This window comes from Vicugna pacos, chromosome 22 (genome assembly GCF_048564905.1).
Source record: "Vicugna pacos chromosome 22, VicPac4, whole genome shotgun sequence".
NCBI classification, from domain to species: Eukaryota; Metazoa; Chordata; class Mammalia; order Artiodactyla; family Camelidae; genus Vicugna; species Vicugna pacos.
The window spans coordinates 22256380-22274337 of record NC_133008.1 but is presented as its reverse complement, the minus strand read 5'-3'; the positions used below and the strand labels follow the sequence as shown (position 1 = coordinate 22274337).

The 17958-nt window shown below is 53.1% G+C and overlaps 1 protein-coding gene across 17 annotated transcripts in view; it reads left to right on the top strand.

The window, feature by feature from the left end:
• MYO9B (myosin IXB) overlaps positions 1-17958 on the top strand; it is an 84969-nt gene that overhangs the window by 398 nt on the left and 66613 nt on the right. For 16 of the 17 annotated variants that reach the window (XM_072947426.1, XM_072947425.1, XM_072947422.1 and 13 more), the window contains exon 2: positions 14922-15829. In XM_072947426.1, coding sequence (XP_072803527.1) covers positions 14978-15829 — 852 coding nt within the window. In that variant the 5' untranslated portion in view covers positions 14922-14977. Of the gene's footprint in view, positions 1-14921; positions 15830-17958 lie in introns of those variants that run through there. The other variant, XM_072947432.1, reaches the window with a different exon arrangement.

The window sequence follows — 17958 nt, the reverse complement described above, 5'->3', positions numbered from 1 at the left end:
CTCCGAAGAAGACGTGGCTTAAGTGGTAGTTGAGGGGTCGCAGGAAACGAGGCTGGGAGGGGGAGAAGCAAGGAGGCGGGGTTGAGAGGCCCAGGCTGAGGGTTGAGAGGAGCAAGACTGGTGGGGGAACAGCCAGGGTGCGATTCGGGTGAAGGGGTGCAGGACGGCCTGGGGGCTTCTGCGTACGGGTAAAGAGGCAGAGGAATGGTACCTGAGGGAGGGCAGCGCCTGGGACTCAGTGCGTCCTCAGTAAATGTGGAGCACCCTGAACCCACTGGTGCGGCGGCGGCGGGCCGAATTGTTAAGAGGGGAAATGGGGGATGGGAGGGGAGGCAGAAAGCGGGTAGAGACCATGGCAAGAACTGAAATCTGGTCCAGGGAGAGCCTGGGGAGGATGGGAAGAAAAGAAGGGGTTAGAGTGGCCCCGTTCCTACGCTGGGGTGCATCCTATGGACATTTGGGGGCCCACCTTCTTCTCTTGATTCATCTTATTCCTGACTTAAGCCCCAACTGCTGTGTGACCCAGGCTAGTCCCAGCGCCTTCTGGGTGGTATTCAGCACTTGAAAACCCAACACTCTTCTTCTAAGACAGGGCTGGCTGAAGCCTAGGGGTTCTAGGGAGCAAGGAAGGAGCTCTTGGGCCCCTACTATGGGGCCGGAACTGGGTTTTAGAAGGAGGGGGTGGGTGTGCACACACCCACATGTGCTAGGCTGTCACCACCTCCTCTGAGTTGCATCCTTGGACTTAAATGGGTAAAACGACATACAGGAAATCTGTCCCCCGGCGGGTGTGAGCTCAGCCTGGGAGAGACACGGCAGCCAGTGGGCACCCTGTAGGCCAGGGGTCTTTAAGGGAAGGCCTTTCCCATACCTCTTTGTCTAAAGTGGGAGCTGGTGGGGACATTGTGCCTTACAGTTGGAGGGTACCAGCACCTGCCTTCCTGAGGTGTGTTCTAGTCTTGGTGTCTCCAGACTCTTAAGGAGCAGTGGGAGTTGACATGGGCAGCTGTAAAGTTGTTGTCTGATGGGCCTGGCTCTGCCAGGGGACTTGCACCACGCAGTTTTGATCAGCATTAATTTCTCTTCTCCCCAACCCTAGGGATCCTTGTCTGGGATCTGCTAAAGGGCCACAGAGCCTGGGTTTACAGCACATTCAGAGCATGAATCTGGGTAACTTGAATGTAAAGAGGGCCACAGAAAGATAAACACCCCCTTCACTTCCAGAATGTTCTGGCCCTTATGGAAGGTGGCTCTCAGCCTCACTTGCCCCAGAACATGATTAGAGCCCACAGTCATTCCTCTTACAGGTTTTGAGTGTGGGCTTGCCCTGGCGAGTACACTCCCTGCTCCCCACTCCCCGCCATGAACAAGACCAGAATCTTCTGGTTCCACAGCCCTGCTGTTGTCTCCTCCCTATACCAGGAATGTGGCCAGGCATGCTCCCGTGGAGGGTCGTTTATTGGGGGTCATAACTTTGGTCAGGTCTCTTTGTTTCTTCACCAGCAAAATGAATGGATTGGCCTCAATCAGTGTTTCTCAGTTTTGAAACCCAACTACCCTTCTTGATAGTCTTAGCATCTCCAGCACACAGCCCCCTCTCATTCTATGCAGCCGCTGACAGGTGAATCCCCACTGCAGTGATCCCGTTTTTGTTTGGCTTTACATTCTACAGTTGAATCCAAAAGTGATTATCTTACTGCCTCCTTATCTTCTACATAGAAAATTGCGATGCCGAACATGCTTTCTTTCACGCATTGGACCTGTTACCAAAGTTTCAGCTGTATCCAGTTGGAAATCCCTGGGTGAGACCCTCCCTTGGGTCCAGGATTGTAACTTGGAGAGGCAAGTGGGGACTTGGGAATCTCCCCTTTCTGTTTCACCGTAGGATTCATTTTCTGTCCCCAATGGGGGGCTTGTTAACTTGCCACTTCCCTTTCCTCGTGTCCCTGTGTCTTGGGTGGGCCCAGAGTTCAGTAAAGCAAGGCCTGATGGTGCCAGGGGCTAGGGGCTGGGTCCTGGGGACAGAGATATGCCCTCAAGGAAGGACATTCTATGGGCCACCCTCCCCCACAGGGATAATGGGAGTCCAGAGTGGTGGGTCAGTGCAGCAGCAGAGGTGACACAAGCAGTTGTGGGGACAGAATCAGGAACGATCACTACAAGCTTCGGGGCCTGGGGGATTCTGGCAAGTTTCCTCGGAAGAAGTAGCTGGCCCCAAGCCAAGGCCTGAAGGATCCGGAGGTGTGAAACCAAGCTGGAAAGGGGAACCGCATAAGCACGTCCCTGTGCAGCTCTGCCTTTTATTGAGTTTTACCTGTGATAGGTTTTCATACCCAATTCTTTTATTCTGCCAGCCAGCAGCAAGGGAGTCCTCGTTCCTATTTTCTCGATACGGAAACTGAGGCTCAGGCAGGTGACGACTTCAGAGAGGGCTCCCTGCGCTTTCTAGAAACACAAAGGATCGTTAGTATCCTCAGTTTGGTAAAGACCAAGTTGCTAGAGCAGTTTCTCAATTGCAGCACCACCAACATCTGGGACCAGGTCGTTCTTTGCTGCAGGGGCCTCCCTGAGCATCAGAGGATGTTGAGCAGCATCCCTGGCCTTCACACACGAGATGCCAATAGTAGACACTCACCCCAGGTGGTGACAACCAAAGGCATCTCCATACATGGCTGTGCATCTCCTGCGGGACAGGAACCACTGCTCTGTAGTAAAATTTGGTTCCTAGCCGGGCCCACCATTGCCTCTTTGGTGTTTGTTGAGTTCCCAGCTAACCACTGCCAAGGGCAGGCGTGGGGAAGACAGGCCAGCAACTGAATTCTGCCATCCGCTCAGTTCTTAATCTGGAATCCTGATAAAAAGGAGACACCACTGGGAACGGACGGAGGGGGAGTTAGGCAGCGGCCCCGAGAACATTAAGCGGAGGAGGAGTAGGAGGTGACCTGGGGCTGTCGTCACTTGCCAGCACAGCAGAAGCCATTGTCTTTCTCTTCTTTTGTCTTACGGCTGACCTGGATTTCTGCGGGCACCGTCCTTGTCTCGGGACAAATTGTTGCTTTTCTTCCGAGATTAGAGGTATTAGATCTTCTTCTGAAGAGCTACTGTGGAGGTAGCCCCAGATCAGGGCAGCTCTTGAAGCTGCATTATCTTCTCCCACTTGCCTGCTTGGCTCCAGACGCCGGCCCACCCTACAGCATGGACCATCTAACTTTTGCTCTTCACACATCCTCCTCTGCTTGTTTCCTGACCGTGACATTGCTGCTTTAACTCCAGGGGAAGAAATGGCACGTTCTGGGGCCGTCCAACCCTCTCCTGGACGCTGCCCTCCCCACTAGTCCCCATCCACTGGCCCTTTGTGCACCCAGCGTCCCCAACCAACTGTGCCAGGCAGCCCCTGCTCGGCCTCCCCGCAGAGCAAGACAGGCCCTTCTCTCTGCCTTCGTCCCAGAAACCGAGGGACAAAACAAAGGGCTCTGTCTGAGCGCCGCCGGGCCCCCAGTGAGCCAGCCCACTGCTGGCCACCATGCAGAGCCCCTCACTTCACCTCTCTTTAGTTTTCATTCCAGCCCAGAAAGGGCCTCAGAGATGAGGCATGTCTCAGAAACGCAGCCGATGAGTTCGGGTTCTACTCATTTCCTCGTCGAGACTCTGAGCCTGAGCCCGATGATAAATAAAGTAGTGATTCAAGGGTTCAGCCTGTGGGTTAGTTGGAGCAATGAATAAGCTGTCGTTGTGTGACTCATTCGTTTACATCCCAGCTTGGTCCTGTTTCTCGGGGTTGTGTGTGTGAGAGGGAACCCAGCTACAAGCATTTCATGACTGTCACCACCGGGTGTGCAAGTTTCCTGGAACCAGTATGGCATAGTACCACAGGCTGCATGGCTTAAGCAGTGAAAATGTATTGTCTCGTGGATCTGGGGGCCAGACGTCCAAATCAGGGTGTGGACAGGTTGGTTCCTTCTGAGGGCCACCACAAGGGAAAGATGTGTTCAGGCCTCTTTCCTTGGCTTGTCAACTGCCACTTTCTCCCTGTGTCTTCACCTCGTCTTTCTTCTATGTGGGGTCCGTGTCCAGTTGTCCTCTTGGATCAGGGTCCAGTCTAATGACCTCATTTTAACTTAATCACCTCTTTAAAGGCCCCATCTCCAAATATTCTCACATCCTGAGGTCCCTGGAAGTTGGACTTAGATATAATGAATTGTAGGGGGTGACACAATTCAGGCCATAAAACTGGGTTAGAGACAGGTTTCATTTTTCTTTAATGAGGGAATTTTGGATAAATAATTGTACTGATAGTAAGTTTGTTTCATTTTGTCACATTCATTTAAAAAAACATTTTAGGGAAGGTGGGCAGGTTGGCCACGTCAACTTTGGAAGAGCCCTGTTAGGGAATTTTCCAGATCTCACACATGTCCTTACACTTGGGGTGACTATAGAGAGGCAAGAACATGACTCAGGTGGGAGCGGATCTCGTGGGACTTTACAAGGGGTGTATTTAGAGCCAGGTCTGGGAGGCCATGTGTGCCTGCCCAGGGGACAGTCAAGTTTTATCACGGGCATTCGAGGGTCTCTGTCCTCAGTATTGTCAGGGTCAGGTGGGGGAGGCCCAAAACAACTCCATTCACGGGAAAAAGTGACTTTGGAACTGGCTGCTGCTACAGGAGATGAGACGAAAGAAGTTCCTGGAAGATCTGAAAATCATTCTGCAAAAAGTGTTAAGAAGCCAGGTGTAGAGTTGGCTCTCAGGGATACTGAGGGAGCAGAAATAGCCCTTGTCTCTATCCTGCCAATGGTCACACCCGTGGAAGTCAGATCACCAGCCCGGTGAGGGCCGTGAAGTGCCCGGCACCACGGCAGCCTGGGCCAGGGTTGAGGTGGCTGATGGAGGAAGAGGAAGGCCTGAGAGCCCTGGCGTGGTCACCGCCCTCCCAGGCTGCTGCTGCTGAAATCAGAACAGCGTCAGCATCAGGACCATACGGGGCTTTGCCAGGATCTTCCAGCTCATCTCTCAGAACCTCTCCACCCCATTCTAAGGCAGGCGGAACCGGGGGAGCTGAGGGGCAGACTTTGAGATTTTGCTTCTCCAGTCCTCAGGACGCACCTGGGGCTTTCATTTCCTGGCAAGCATACCAGGGTCCCAGGCCACTGCCTGGGAAGATCGCCGGAGTCCTCGGCCATCATGTGCTGTCTATCTGAACAGGTGACACAAAGAAAGTGTAGTAGAGTAGCTTGGCCCATCAGCCCTGAGCGAGCTGGTCCCTTGCCTCCTGGTGGTCCCGAGGGTGTCTGGAGGGGGGAAAGTGGCCTGAATGGAGGCAGGTGTCTTTAGGCCCGTGCAGCAGGGGCAGTCACCCCGCAAGGCTGGTTTCCTCCCTCGCTCTAAACATTGTATAGTCAGATGGACATGGACTTGGAATCATTAACATCTCATGAGCCTCTGAGGCCCTCGGGAGACCCTAAAGTGTGCAAACGTTGTTTTTCCTTATGTATTTAAAGCATGGTTTCTCAGCCTTGGCATTGGAGACGTCTGGAACTGCATGGTGCTCTGTGGGCAGAGGGGGGGCGTTCTGTCACTGCAGGGTGCTGAGCAGCATCCCTGGCCCCCATCCCCCAGGTGCCAGTAGCTTCCACTCACCCCCTCCCCCAAGTTGTGATAACCAAAAATGTTGCCAGGTGTCCCCTGGGAGAAGAGTCACCCTCAGGCCCCATGACCGGCCTGGCGCAGAGGCTCCCAGAGCCCTACCTGGGGTCCACAAGGATCTGAACTGCTTTTCAAAGCAGAGTGGGGTTCCCTTGTTCTCTGAGGACTGCTCAGTCTAGTCTCAAGCAGGACTTCTGTGTGTTGTCACTGTGGCTCTGCCCACGTTAGGTTCTCTAGGTAGATTTCCACCTGCACATGGTGACAGGTGGACTGTGTGATTGGGGGTGCTCTCAAAGGGTTCTCCTCTGACCACCCAGACCCGCTTCCCAGGTGGCTTTCCATGTCTTTATGTGCCTGCTAATCAACCGGGAAGGACCCAAAGCCCAGCCCCACACAGAGCCTTGCAGGTCTGCCTTCCCCTTGTAAGCAGAACCCACCTGTGTCCCATGAGCCCGACCCAAGCCACCATCAGGCCCCTTGACACACTCCTGCAGAAACCACTGAGTACCATCTGTCCCTCCCCCGAGTCTGCCTGCCACGCTAGGCCTGGCTGATGTGTTCCTAAGGGCACTCATGTCTTGGTACTCCCTGTCTCCAGCCAGCCAGGGCTCCCCATCAGACTTGCATGAAAATCCAGACTCCTTCCCACATTCACAAGGCCCTGTGGGATCTGACCTTCCTGACCTCGGCCCCTCCCCCCTCCCGCCTCGGCCCTGCCGGCCACACTGGGCCCCTTGTTCCGAGGCCAGCCCTGGCTGCCCCTGCCCTTGGCGCTTACCGCCCTCGCCTGGGCCGCCATCACCAGGCTCAGCCCATCCATCCCCTCTCACTGCACAGCCTCAGCAACTATCTCCTCTGAGCACTTCCCTGCCTCCCAGATTATCCAAAAGGACTGCCCTGCTCAGGTCAGTTTCTGATCCCACGGCGGCACCACTAACGTCCGGAGCCAGGTCATTCTCTGCTAGGGACCATCCTGCTCATTGTAAGGTGTCGAGCAGCCTCCTTGGCCTCCACCCACCAGATACCAGAAGTACCTCCCCTCCCGCCAGTGGTGACAACCAAAAATGTCTCCAGCCGTTGCCAAGTGTCCCCTGGGGTGTAGCGGCATCACTCCCAGCCAGGCTTGGGAACTGCTGCTCTAACACACTGCACTTTTCCTTTCCCAAGCACTGTTGCTGTTGGAAATGCCTCTTTGCTGGTGGGTTGATTTGTCAAGTTCCCTGAAGGCCAGAGACCTCTACACTCTCACTGTCTATTTTGCTGGCCACTGGCCTGGCCAGACCTGGGGTAGGCAGTGGAGAAACATTTGTTGATTGGACGGACGGACGTTGAAAGAAGACAGCCTTGTTGGGGATGTGGCCACAGACTCCAGGGAGAAGGGTCAGCCTCAGGGGCAGATGAAGGGACTGAGCTGCCTGAGTACATGCCTGGAGGAGGGGCTTTCTCCAGGGCTCAGACCGGTTGGGCCAGACTGGAAGGCCTAGGGGTACTAATGAGGGTGTTGGGGATGGGCTTCTCTGGGGATATTTAAAAATAAAGCAGAAGAGAGGTAATGGTCCTTCCTGGCGACGGCCTCACTTGGAGCACCCAGTATCTTCTGCATTGGACGCTGGATTTGAGTGCTGGGGCTGCTGTAAATCGGTACCACAAACTGAGCAGCTTAAACAATAGAAATTGATTCCCTCGCAGCGCTGGAGGCCGAAGTCCAAAACCAAGGCATCTGTAGGGCCGTGACTCTCCCCAAAGGCTCCAGGGAGACCTTCCTTGTCCAGCTTCTGGGGGCTCCGGGCATTTCATGGCCTGGGGCTGCATCCCGCCAACCCTAAATTGTCCTTCAGCTCTGAGCTACCATGACTGTTGTAGCTGTTTCTCAGCCTGTCTGTCTTTTCCAATCATTTCATACGATCATGTCTTCTTAAAAGATCCCAGAGGGCTCCAGGAAACATGCATGGAAAAGTGGACCCACGCTGACTTCTAAATGATGTTTACTAACCGATTCTGCTATAATGCCAGCCTTCTCCTTTTAGTTTGAGGATGATTTCATCCAATAAACATGTGGCTTCAAATTATGGCCTTATATAAACGAAGCGGCTATGCTACACTTTCTGGAGGCCCCCGTCCGCCTAATTTTCCAGTCAATTGCGAATCATTTGCCAAGCTGATAGGCAGAACCTGGCCTTTTCATGCATGAGGCCTTGGTTGTGCCTTGGTAGCAGCTTGTTCACATTTGTCCACTCGCCCCCAGGGTCAAATTTTGGGTTGCCTCATCTCCCCTGTGCCTCCTTTCCCTGAGAGCATGAGAGAAAGGCCCTGAATTGAGGTTCACGTGTCCTCAGAGTGCAGAAAGGACACCAGTGTGGCGCTGGCAAAAGCCTTTTAATTTATCACCATTCAGGTTTTGCATCTGCAGTTCTTTTTATTGTGCACAGAAGATTTGCCATTAGTAACACTGAGTAGATTCGCAATATTGTGCCACTGCCACCTCTATCCAAAGCATTTCCATCAACCCAAAAGGAAACCCCATCCCCATTAACAGTCACTCCCCACCCCATCCCCTGCCCCTGGTAACCCCTAATCTGCCTTCTGTCACTATGGATTTGCCTATTTTGGACATTTCACATAGATGGCATCATACTTTGTGTCTGGAATGATTTCAATCAGCATGGTGTTTTTGGAGATTCATCTGCATTGTAGCATGTGTCAGGGCTTTCTTCCTTTTTATGGCTGACTAATATTCCACTGGGTGGATGGACCACATTTTATTTATTTCAGCCTTTGATGGGCGCTTCACTTCCACCTTTTTGGCTCTTTTATCCTGGAATTTTACAGTCCTCCAGTTTGATTTCCATTTAGGGATGAGGGCATGGTTCTCAGACAAGTTCTGGGTAAACAAACCCTATCAGTTTAAGGAGGGCTTTTGCTTTGTGTTCACATTGTGTATGCTTCCGGGGCATTAATCAGAAGACAGAACAGGCATTTTTAACTTCGGAGCATTTAGAGGGGCAGTTTGGCTCAAGGATGGACACACAGGTTTTCAGAAAGTACTGCCCCGACACACGGCCTCAGCCTACAGTTACTATTTCATGGGGATCCGAGGCCCCGGTTCCTCAGCCCCAGACCTGCTTCCTTTCATTCCAGGCACAGACTGGGGATTCTTGGGGTGTGGGTTTCACATCCACTTGTGGCCACAACATGACTGGCTTCCGGTCTCAGGCTCGGTGAGGAAGGCAAGTTTGGAAGCCAGAGGAAACAGCTGAGCCCCTCCAAGAGAGCTGCCACCGTGTAAGGGCATCCCCTGAAGTTGTGATCATCAAAACAACTTGGCGCCACGCAGGTGTCAGTGACCCAGAGGCAGACCCATGTGTGTAACAGAACTTAATGTATGCTCTTTATCGAAGGAGACTCCCTGGTCTAGGGATAGATGGATTCCTTAATAGAAAGCATTAAAGCAATTGCTCCACTCTTTGGAGTCCAGCTGGATCCTCCTTTGACCTCCCACACTGTACTGGGTTGACTAATGTCCCCTGAAATTCATGTCCACCCAGCACCTCCAAGCATGACCTTGATTGGAAATGAGGTCTTTGCAGATGTAATTAAAGACCTCAAGGTGACGTCATCCTGAATCCAGTACCTGGTGCCTTTTATAAGAAGAGGCGAGAACATGGAGACAGAGAAGGCTACCATGTGATGTTGCAGAAGAAAATCAGCATGATGAACCTATGAGCCAAGGGGCAGCAAGGGTCACCGGAAGCCAGGAGAGCCATGGGAATGACAGTTTTTCCCTCAGAGCCTCCTGAAGGAGCCAGCCCTGCCCACCCCTTGATTTTGGACTCATCCCAAAGCACGAGACAGCACATTTCTCTTTTTTAAGCCACCTGGTTTACAGTGCTTTATCACAGAAGCCCTAGGAAACTCTTAACAACCCTCCAAAATAACTATCAGATAGATAAAGGCTTAAATGTAAAGAGTAAATCCAGGGAAGGAGAGGAATACAGAGTGTAGTTCCACGTTCATCCGATCTGGGAGAGGAATGGATAACAGACATCATGAAAGAAATGACCCATGGCTCTGACTGCCTGGGAAGTGCAGTGTCTGTATCCAGAAACTCCATACTTAAAACTGAATTGGTATGAATTCAGTTCACCATCAGACATGGTGAAGAGTTAATACCCTTCCTGTACAAAGAGTTCCTCTGAAACAATAAGCTAAGTAGGTGTGGTTTGGTGGGGAAAAACGGGCAACTGGCATAGACAACTTCCAGAAACAGAAAAAAAAGTTACGGAATACACTTAACTTTCAAAAAACCCTGACTGGCAACCAGAGGATTATAAGTGAGCTAATGCTCTTTTGTGCCCACTGATGGCCATGGATTGAGAAAAATATTAATAATCCTCAGAGCCAGTGAGGATGCTTTGAGGCAGCATCCTCCAGGCAGACCTCTCACTTGGGTTGGCCTCTCTGGAGGTCACTTTGGCAGAACTGGTCAGGGGCTTCCATAGTGAGGGTGTAGAGGGGGTCAGATCGGCCCGGTGTCTAGGTTCAAATGGTGCCACCTGTGAACTGAAGAGACTCTGGGTCTGATGGTCTGTCCTGAGGTTTTGCAGAGGGGTTCAAGGGGCATTCCAGGCTGAGGACAAGGACAGGGGCCAGCATCTAGAAGGAGGCAGCAGGGTGGGGCCGGCCCCCATCTGAGATGCAGGGGAGGGCAGAGTGCCTGGCCTGTGGGGATGGCCTGGTTAGCAGGATTGCAGCCCAAGTGGGAGGAACCAGACTTCCCACTGTGAGTTGGGGACTTTGGGCAGCTTCTCCGTGATTGCGCTGGAGGAGCCCTGCAAGATCTGGCATGCACGCCTGGGCCTGGCCGGGTTGGGAGCAGCCAGAGTGTATTCAAGATATGCTTGGTAGGCAGCAGGTCTACCAAGGTGGGGGCTGTGCTGAATGGGACTTGATGGCCAGGGCCTGAGTGCTGGCTGGGGTGGGAGAGCCTGAGAGGCTCTGAGCTGGGACACCCACATCTAGACCAGTGCTTCCAGGTGCTCCTCTACAGTGGCCCAGAGGATAGAGGCAGGGGTCTATCAGGGGCCCTCCTGACCTAGTGAGAAGAAAACTCTGTTTCGGGGACACGATGACAGCAGACAGGATGTGGTCAGTGGGAGGAGCAGGGAATGAACACTCTGAATGCTTGGGGCTGGAGGTGGGGCGGGTGTCCTTGAGCATGAGCTTGGCCCTTGAGGGGGTGCAGCAGAGTGGACTGGCTCTGGGGCAGAGCCTGGGGATCAGGGTAGGAGGGGTCCCTAGACAGAGACAGGTCGAGGCCGTGCCGTGGTCCTCAGGGCTGCAGAGCAAGTGAGCAGGACCAGTAGAGGCCACTGGTCAGCAGGTGTGACTGGCAGGAGCTTGGCGGCATCTGCGGGGAAGGGAGTGGTGGGGAGGGGCAGTGCTCCGAGTGGCAGATTGGAGCAGGAAGGGCTGGCTCCAGGCTGCATGAAAGTAAGGAGGGAACACTGTCCTGGGCTGGAGAAGGCTTTACTAGTGTCTCTGGTTTTAAGGCATTTGAGCTATTTCAGTGGGAAGGTCCTCCCCCTGGGAAGGAGAGGAAGGGAGCCCTTGCTCAGGGAGGAAACGGCAGGCTCCCTGGGGAGCAGGGCCAGGTGAGGCTGACTGGGCAGGGAGGGCCCCAAAGGCAGGTCCAGGGTGGAAGAGTTTCCCAGGTTGCAGCTGTGGTGGGCCTGGGTGAGCCACAATGGTTGGAGGGACAGTGGCCACAGGACAGGGCAAGTGGGCCCTACAGGGACTCCTCCTAGGGGCCCCAGCTGGTGTCTTCCCTGCCCCACCCCTTCTCTTTGGCCAGACCCCTTCCTGCAGCCCCAGAGGTCAGCAGAGGCCTTGAGCAAGCCTTATCTACTTCCTCCTGGCCTGGGAGCAGGGCGGGCATTGCCTGGACCTGTGACTGCCCCCAGGGCCCCCAGTCTCTGAGGGTGGGGTCTCCTGCCCCTCCCACCAAGGGACCCAGAGCTATAAAAGACCCCTGTGGGGCTCCGAGGGTGCCTTGTGAACAGTTGGCCCTGGAGGATGTGGGGTGCCATGGAGTTGGCCAGACCCTGGGAGTAAGCACAAGATCACATGGTTGGGCCCTGATGGCCTCTCTCTCAGCTTGGTGTCTGCCAGGAGGACAAAGCAGGCACATCCATGTGACCTGTGACCTTCTTGCCACCTGCATCCGGGCAGCTTTGGCATGAGACAGTCTAAAGCCCCTGGTCCTTGAGCCGAGTTGCAGTTGTGATTCAAGTCAGCAGTCTCCCCACAAGAGCACGTCCCAGGGGGGCGGGCTCTGCCTGAAGCCCTGGGTCCGCACACGTGTGTACGTCTGTGTTCGTACGCAGGGGCTGTGCACGCAACGTGTCCCTGCTTGTCTGTGCTTGTGAACACATGTGTCTGCGTGTGATTATGTTCATGTGAAACTGTATTCACGCATGTGTGTCCATTCGTGCACATATGTGAGCTTGGTTGTATGAGAAAGTGTGTTTGTGCACGTCTGTCCATGTCTGCACATGTTATGTGCTCACACCTTTGTGGGTGTTGTAGTCTCACAAGCACGCTTGTGCATTCATGTGGCTGTGATTAAGTGCAGATCTACAATTTGGGCTCCTGGCTCAGAAACACATAAACTATCCATCTTCCGTGGCCATGTGTGCTGCCTGTGAACGTCCCATGATTAGCTCTCAGTGGGTCAGAGGGGATGTGTCGGGTGGGCGGTGCCACCTGGCATCCCTGAACACAGACACGCTCACAGGTTCCCAGCCACTTCCTTGCGGTGGCATCAGAGGAACTCAGTCACGGAGCTTAAAGATTGGATATTTTGAAAAAAAGGCAAGAAGTTTTAAAAAGTTGCACTCCTGGGGGAGGGTAGAGCTCAGTGGTAGAGCATGTGCTTAGCAAACACAAGGTCCTGGGTTCAATCCCCAGTACCTCCATTTAAAAAGAAAAAATTTTTTTAATCTTTTAAAAAGTTGCCCTCCTGGGGAACTGGGTCCTTTCATAATCTATATACTTTTTAAAACAGCTTGAGTGTCATTGATACACTATAAACTGCACTTCTTTGAAGTGCATCATCAGATGAGTTGTGACACACACAAACACCTGTGAGCCCATGACCACGATCGTGATAGTGGACACATCCATCACTGGAAAAGTCGCCCCGGCTCCTTTGTCCTCCCGCCCCACCCCCCTCCCCGGGGCAGCCAGTGATCAGCTTTCTGTCTATAGATTAGCTTGCATTTGCTAGAAATATATTCAGTTGACCCTTGAACGACCACAACTCTTAATAATTTGGGAGGACAGTTTAAAAAATGTGGTATTCACATCTCCCCCCTAGCCTTCCTACCTGTTGCCACTCCCTAGCTCACCAGTCCCCTACCCTCCTAACACTGCTATAGGCTTCCGTTTCCCAGAGCCCATATCATCTCAGCCTCTGGTGGCCCCTCACGCCCACAGGGCTGAGTCACGCTTCTGTCCAGGGCAGCAGAGGTTGGCATACTGTTTCTATAAGGACTGGAAAATAAGTACATTCAACTTTCCAGGCCTCAAGGTTTCTGTCCCGACTCTTCAGTTATGTTCATGTAACAAAGGCAGCCATGGACAATATGGGCATGAATGGGCACAGCTTCAGTCCAGTGAAACCTTGTTTGTAAAAACAAGCCGTGAGCCACCACACTGTCCTCCTTCCTTTTGCCTTCCTGTTGAACGAACTCCTCTTCCCTTCAGAGCCCCTCTTAGGTGTTGCCACTCCCCGAAAGCCTTCTCTGGCTCTCGGGGGCAATAGCTTCTCACGCTCATGGTTGATATATTCTCTCATGTGTGTTTGCATATCAGCTTCTCCCACTGGGCTTTGAGCCAAGGTCCGGTTCATCTTTGTATCTTTGGCCACACTTGGGTGGCAGCCGGCGCGTGACCCACACTGCATTTAGGCCTCTTACTCCAAGGCACAGTTGCCAGCATTGGCTATGGTTTCTCTTTCTTGAAGCAAAAGTGTCTTCAGAAGTAAGTGCAGTTTTTAAAATAAGCTACTACTTTTTTTTAAGTTCTTATTTTTTATTTAAGTGTAGTCAATTTACAGTGTTAGTTTCAGGTATACAGCAAAGTGATATATATATATATATATATATATACACACACACACATATACTTTTTTTTTCAGTTTCTTTTCCTTTACAGTTTATTACAAGAAATTGAATGTAGTTTTCTGTGCTATACAGTAGGTCTTTGTAAAATAAGCTGCTTCTGCTGGAGTCATTTTAGATTTACAGAATAGTGGCAGAGACCTAACATGGAGTCCCCATACCCCTCACCCACATTCCCCAAATGTGAACGTCTTACGTTATCAGGGCGCATTTGTACCACTAAGAAATACGCGTGAATGCACTGCTGTTAACTAACCACCTGACGATATTCGGATGTCACCAGGTCTCCCACTGTGTGCTCTCTCTGGTCGAGGACCCCATCCAGGAAACCCTGTTACATTAAGTCACCGCGTCTCCCCAGACTCCTCTGGCTGGGACGGATCCTTGGTCTTTTCTTGTTTCTCAGGACCTTGGCAGTCTCGGGGAAGACTGCTGGGCGTCCTGCAGGATACCCTCCACCTGGGTCTGTTTGATGTTCTTTTCGTGGTTAGAATGGGGTTGTGGGTTCTAGAAGTAAATGCACTCTGAGCAGTTCTCTCAAGCGAGTTTTTGGGAGGCTCTCCCTGACTTTGTCCTCCTTGGGTAGGTTTCTGCTTCCCTGGGGTTTTAGGGTCCCTGAGTTTCAGGGCAGGTTTGGTCTTGGTTGTCCCAACATACTTCTCTCTGTCCCTCATGTGTTTTGGAGGATGTAACCAAGGCCCATGGGGCCGAGTCTTCGTCCACTTGGGGAGCTGCCACGGGAGGTTTTGTCAGAGAGGAGATGCCAGGAAGGACTGAGCTGAGATGGTTGTGGCCATTGGACTTGAGGGTAACAGGCTGACTCTGGGAGGGGAGGGACAGGGCTTGGGGTGGAGCAGACTCCAGGGGAAGGGTTTGATTCTGGGAGAGGGACCTGGTGATGTCACTTTGCCATGGCCGCAGACCCTAGCTGAGGATCACATTGAAGGGCAGGTGAGGCCCTTCTGCCTTTCTGGCTTTACAGGAGAGCCCGCAGATTCAGGTCGTGGGTCTGAAGCTGTCTCTCTGGGGGTGGACATCAGTGTGCCCCCACCACTCTGACCCCCTCCACCACTCTAATCATGCCACCTCCTCCCTTCCAGCTCCAGGAGGCGCGCCCCGAGCCCGGGAGGCATGCTGAGGCCAGGCCGCAGGCAGGATGAGTGTGAACGAGGCAGGCAGCTCCGGCCGCCTGGGGCAGGCGGCCTACCACCTGCACATCTACCCGCAGCTGGCCACCAGCGAGAGCCAGGCCTCCTGCCAGGCCTCGTGCCGCGTGACAGCCACCAAGGACAGCACCACGTCCGATGTCATCCAGGACGCCATCGCCAGCCTGCGGCTGGACGGCACCAAGCGCTACGTGCTGGTGGAGGTCAAGGAGACGGGCGGGGAGGAGTGGGTGCTGGACGCCAACGACTCGCCCGTGCACCGCGTGCTGCTGTGGCCACGGCGGGCACAGGACGAGCATCCCCAAGAGGACGGCTACTACTTCCTGCTGCAGGAGCGCAACGCAGATGGGACCATCAAGTACGTGCACATGCAGCTGGTGTCCCAGGCCACGGCCGCCCGGCGCCTGGTGGAGCGCGGCCTCCTGCCCCGGCCGCAGGCAGACTTTGACGATCTGTGCAACCTACCCGAGCTGACCGAGGAGAACCTCCTGAAGAACCTCAAGCACCGCTTCCTGCAGCAGAAGATCTACACATATGCCGGGAGCATCCTCGTGGCCGTCAACCCCTTCAAATTCCTCCCCATCTACAACCCCAAGTACGTGAAGATGTACGAGAACCAGCAGCTGGGCAAGCTGGAGCCGCACGTGTTTGCACTGGCCGACGTCGCCTACTATGCCATGCTCCGCAAGCATGTCAACCAGTGCATTGTCATCTCAGGCGAGAGCGGCTCCGGCAAGACGCAGAGCACCAACTTCCTGATCCACTGCCTCACCGCCCTGAGCCAGAAGGGCTATGCCAGCGGCGTCGAGAGGACCATCCTCGGCGCTGGCCCAGTGCTGGAGGTGAGTGGGGGCTAGTTGGTGGGAGGGGCTTTAATGTGTGTTTTTGGTTATTGTTCAGATAGGGGAAGCACCGGCCATCGAGAAGACAGATTTACAGTCCCCTAGAAACAGGAGGCGCAGCATGCCATGCAGGGCCACACGGGGAGGCACCAGGGTCCGTCAGGAGGCAGCAAGTGCTGGGGAGTTTGGACAGGAATCTCTGTCGTGGGTTTCATAGGATGGGTCGGAGAAGGCAGGATAAGTGGGCTTAGGGTTGGCTAGTTTGAATAATTTCAGAGCCCTGGGGCGTAAGGGCTGTCCTGATTGTCTGGTACGTGGGCCTGGAGTGATCAGGCCAAGGGGAAAGTAGTCCTGAGTGTGAGGCCATGGTAACTGAGGTGGTGGGGGTGTGGACTCTGGAATGATTGGTTTGTATTTGGAAGGTGTCCTCGCAGGAGAATCGTTTCCTATGGGGCAGTCCCTCCAGGGTCGTCCAGGCCCCGAATGTCAAAGCATTAGGATGTAGAAAATAACCAGGTGTGATTAAAGTGCTCTTAACATCCAGAGGGGTGGCAGTCTGCACTCTGGGTCCCAGAAAGAAAAAGATGGCATGTCCAAACTGAATAGTTCATGGCAGGGTGTTTCTGGCAGGGGTAGCTGTGGGGCAGAGGGAAGCCAGCAAGGTGTGGTACAGGCCTGGGGGCTGGGGACAGTGAGATGAGAGGAGGGGACCAGCTGGTAGCATCAAAGGCAGCAGGGAAGGAAATGCCCCAGCCTCCTGTGCCCTCTCTAGTGTTCCCATGATGTGTCGCTGTGGGTGAGCCTTCAGGACACTGGGGCAGTGGAAGTGATCACTCTTAGGGTCTTAGGACAAGAAGTGTCCACATCTCAGCTTAACCGTCGTTCCCTGGTGAGGACGGGGCAGCAGATACACCCAGGAGTCTGTGCCTCTGGGTTTCGGATCAAAGATTCTGCTTTCTTTCTGTTTTTAGTAACATTTTACAAGGATTAAATAATTTTGAGTAAGTAATTTTAATAGCCTTAAATAGTTAAATTTTATTCACTATAATGACATAAATGATTCTGTTTCTTAGAGCAGCTTTAGGTTTATGGAAATACTGAGCAAATAATACAGAGTTCCCATATCCTCCCCCACCCCCTTCACTTTCCCGTCATTAACCTGTTGTCTTAGTGTGGTGCCTTTCTTAACAATTGATGAGCCAATATTGACACATTATTAGTAACTTAAGTCTCCAGTTTACATTCAGATTCACCTTCAGTGTTGTACATTCTGCAGGTTTGAACAAATGCACAGCGTCACCTATTCACCACGAGTATCGCACAGAATAGTTCCACTGCCCTAAAAATCTCCTGTGCTCTGCTTGTTCCTCCCTCCCTCCCTCCCTGGCAACAACTCATCCTTTCACTGTCTCCGTAATTTTGCCTTTTCCAGGATGCCGTGTAGCTGGAATCACACCGTCTGTAGCCTTTTCAGACGGGCTTTTTCCCTTAGTAATATGCATGTAAGGTTCTTCCGTGTCTTTTCTCAGCTTGAGACCTCGTATCTTCACATTGCTGAGTGTCACTCCCTGGATATGCCACCATCTGTCCAGCCACAGGACCCCAGCCCTTCCCTCCTGAGGAGTGGCGGGCCGGGTAGGGAAGTCCAGGGGTCCCACCCACCCTGGAACATTGACCTTGGGCTTTTTACTGATTCCTCCAAGCTACCTAATGCAGGGCTGCTTGTGAATTCACTGAAATCCCATCCCGGCTGTGCCTGCTGAATATACTTCAGTTCCTCTTCCTCCCTGATGATCTCTGAGATCATCAGCGAGAAATTAGTTAGGACTGTACAGCCTGGCCCCGAGCCAGCACGCATGGCCAATTTCTGTCTTTTCCTCCGCACGTAACATAAAGGTTGTCATTTTTTGCACAAATGTTTTTAAAACCAACTCAGTGATCTGGCCACAGAGCGGACATTTTCTCTTTAATGCTGCGTATCCCGCATGCATTCCCTCCTCTGACGTAACGATACATTCATTCTGCAAATATTCCATGTGCAGGCACCGCTCTAGGCACTGGGCTAAGCAGTGGCCAAAAGATACAAAGGCCTGCCCCCGGGAAGTTGCCGTCCAGTGACAAGGGGGCAG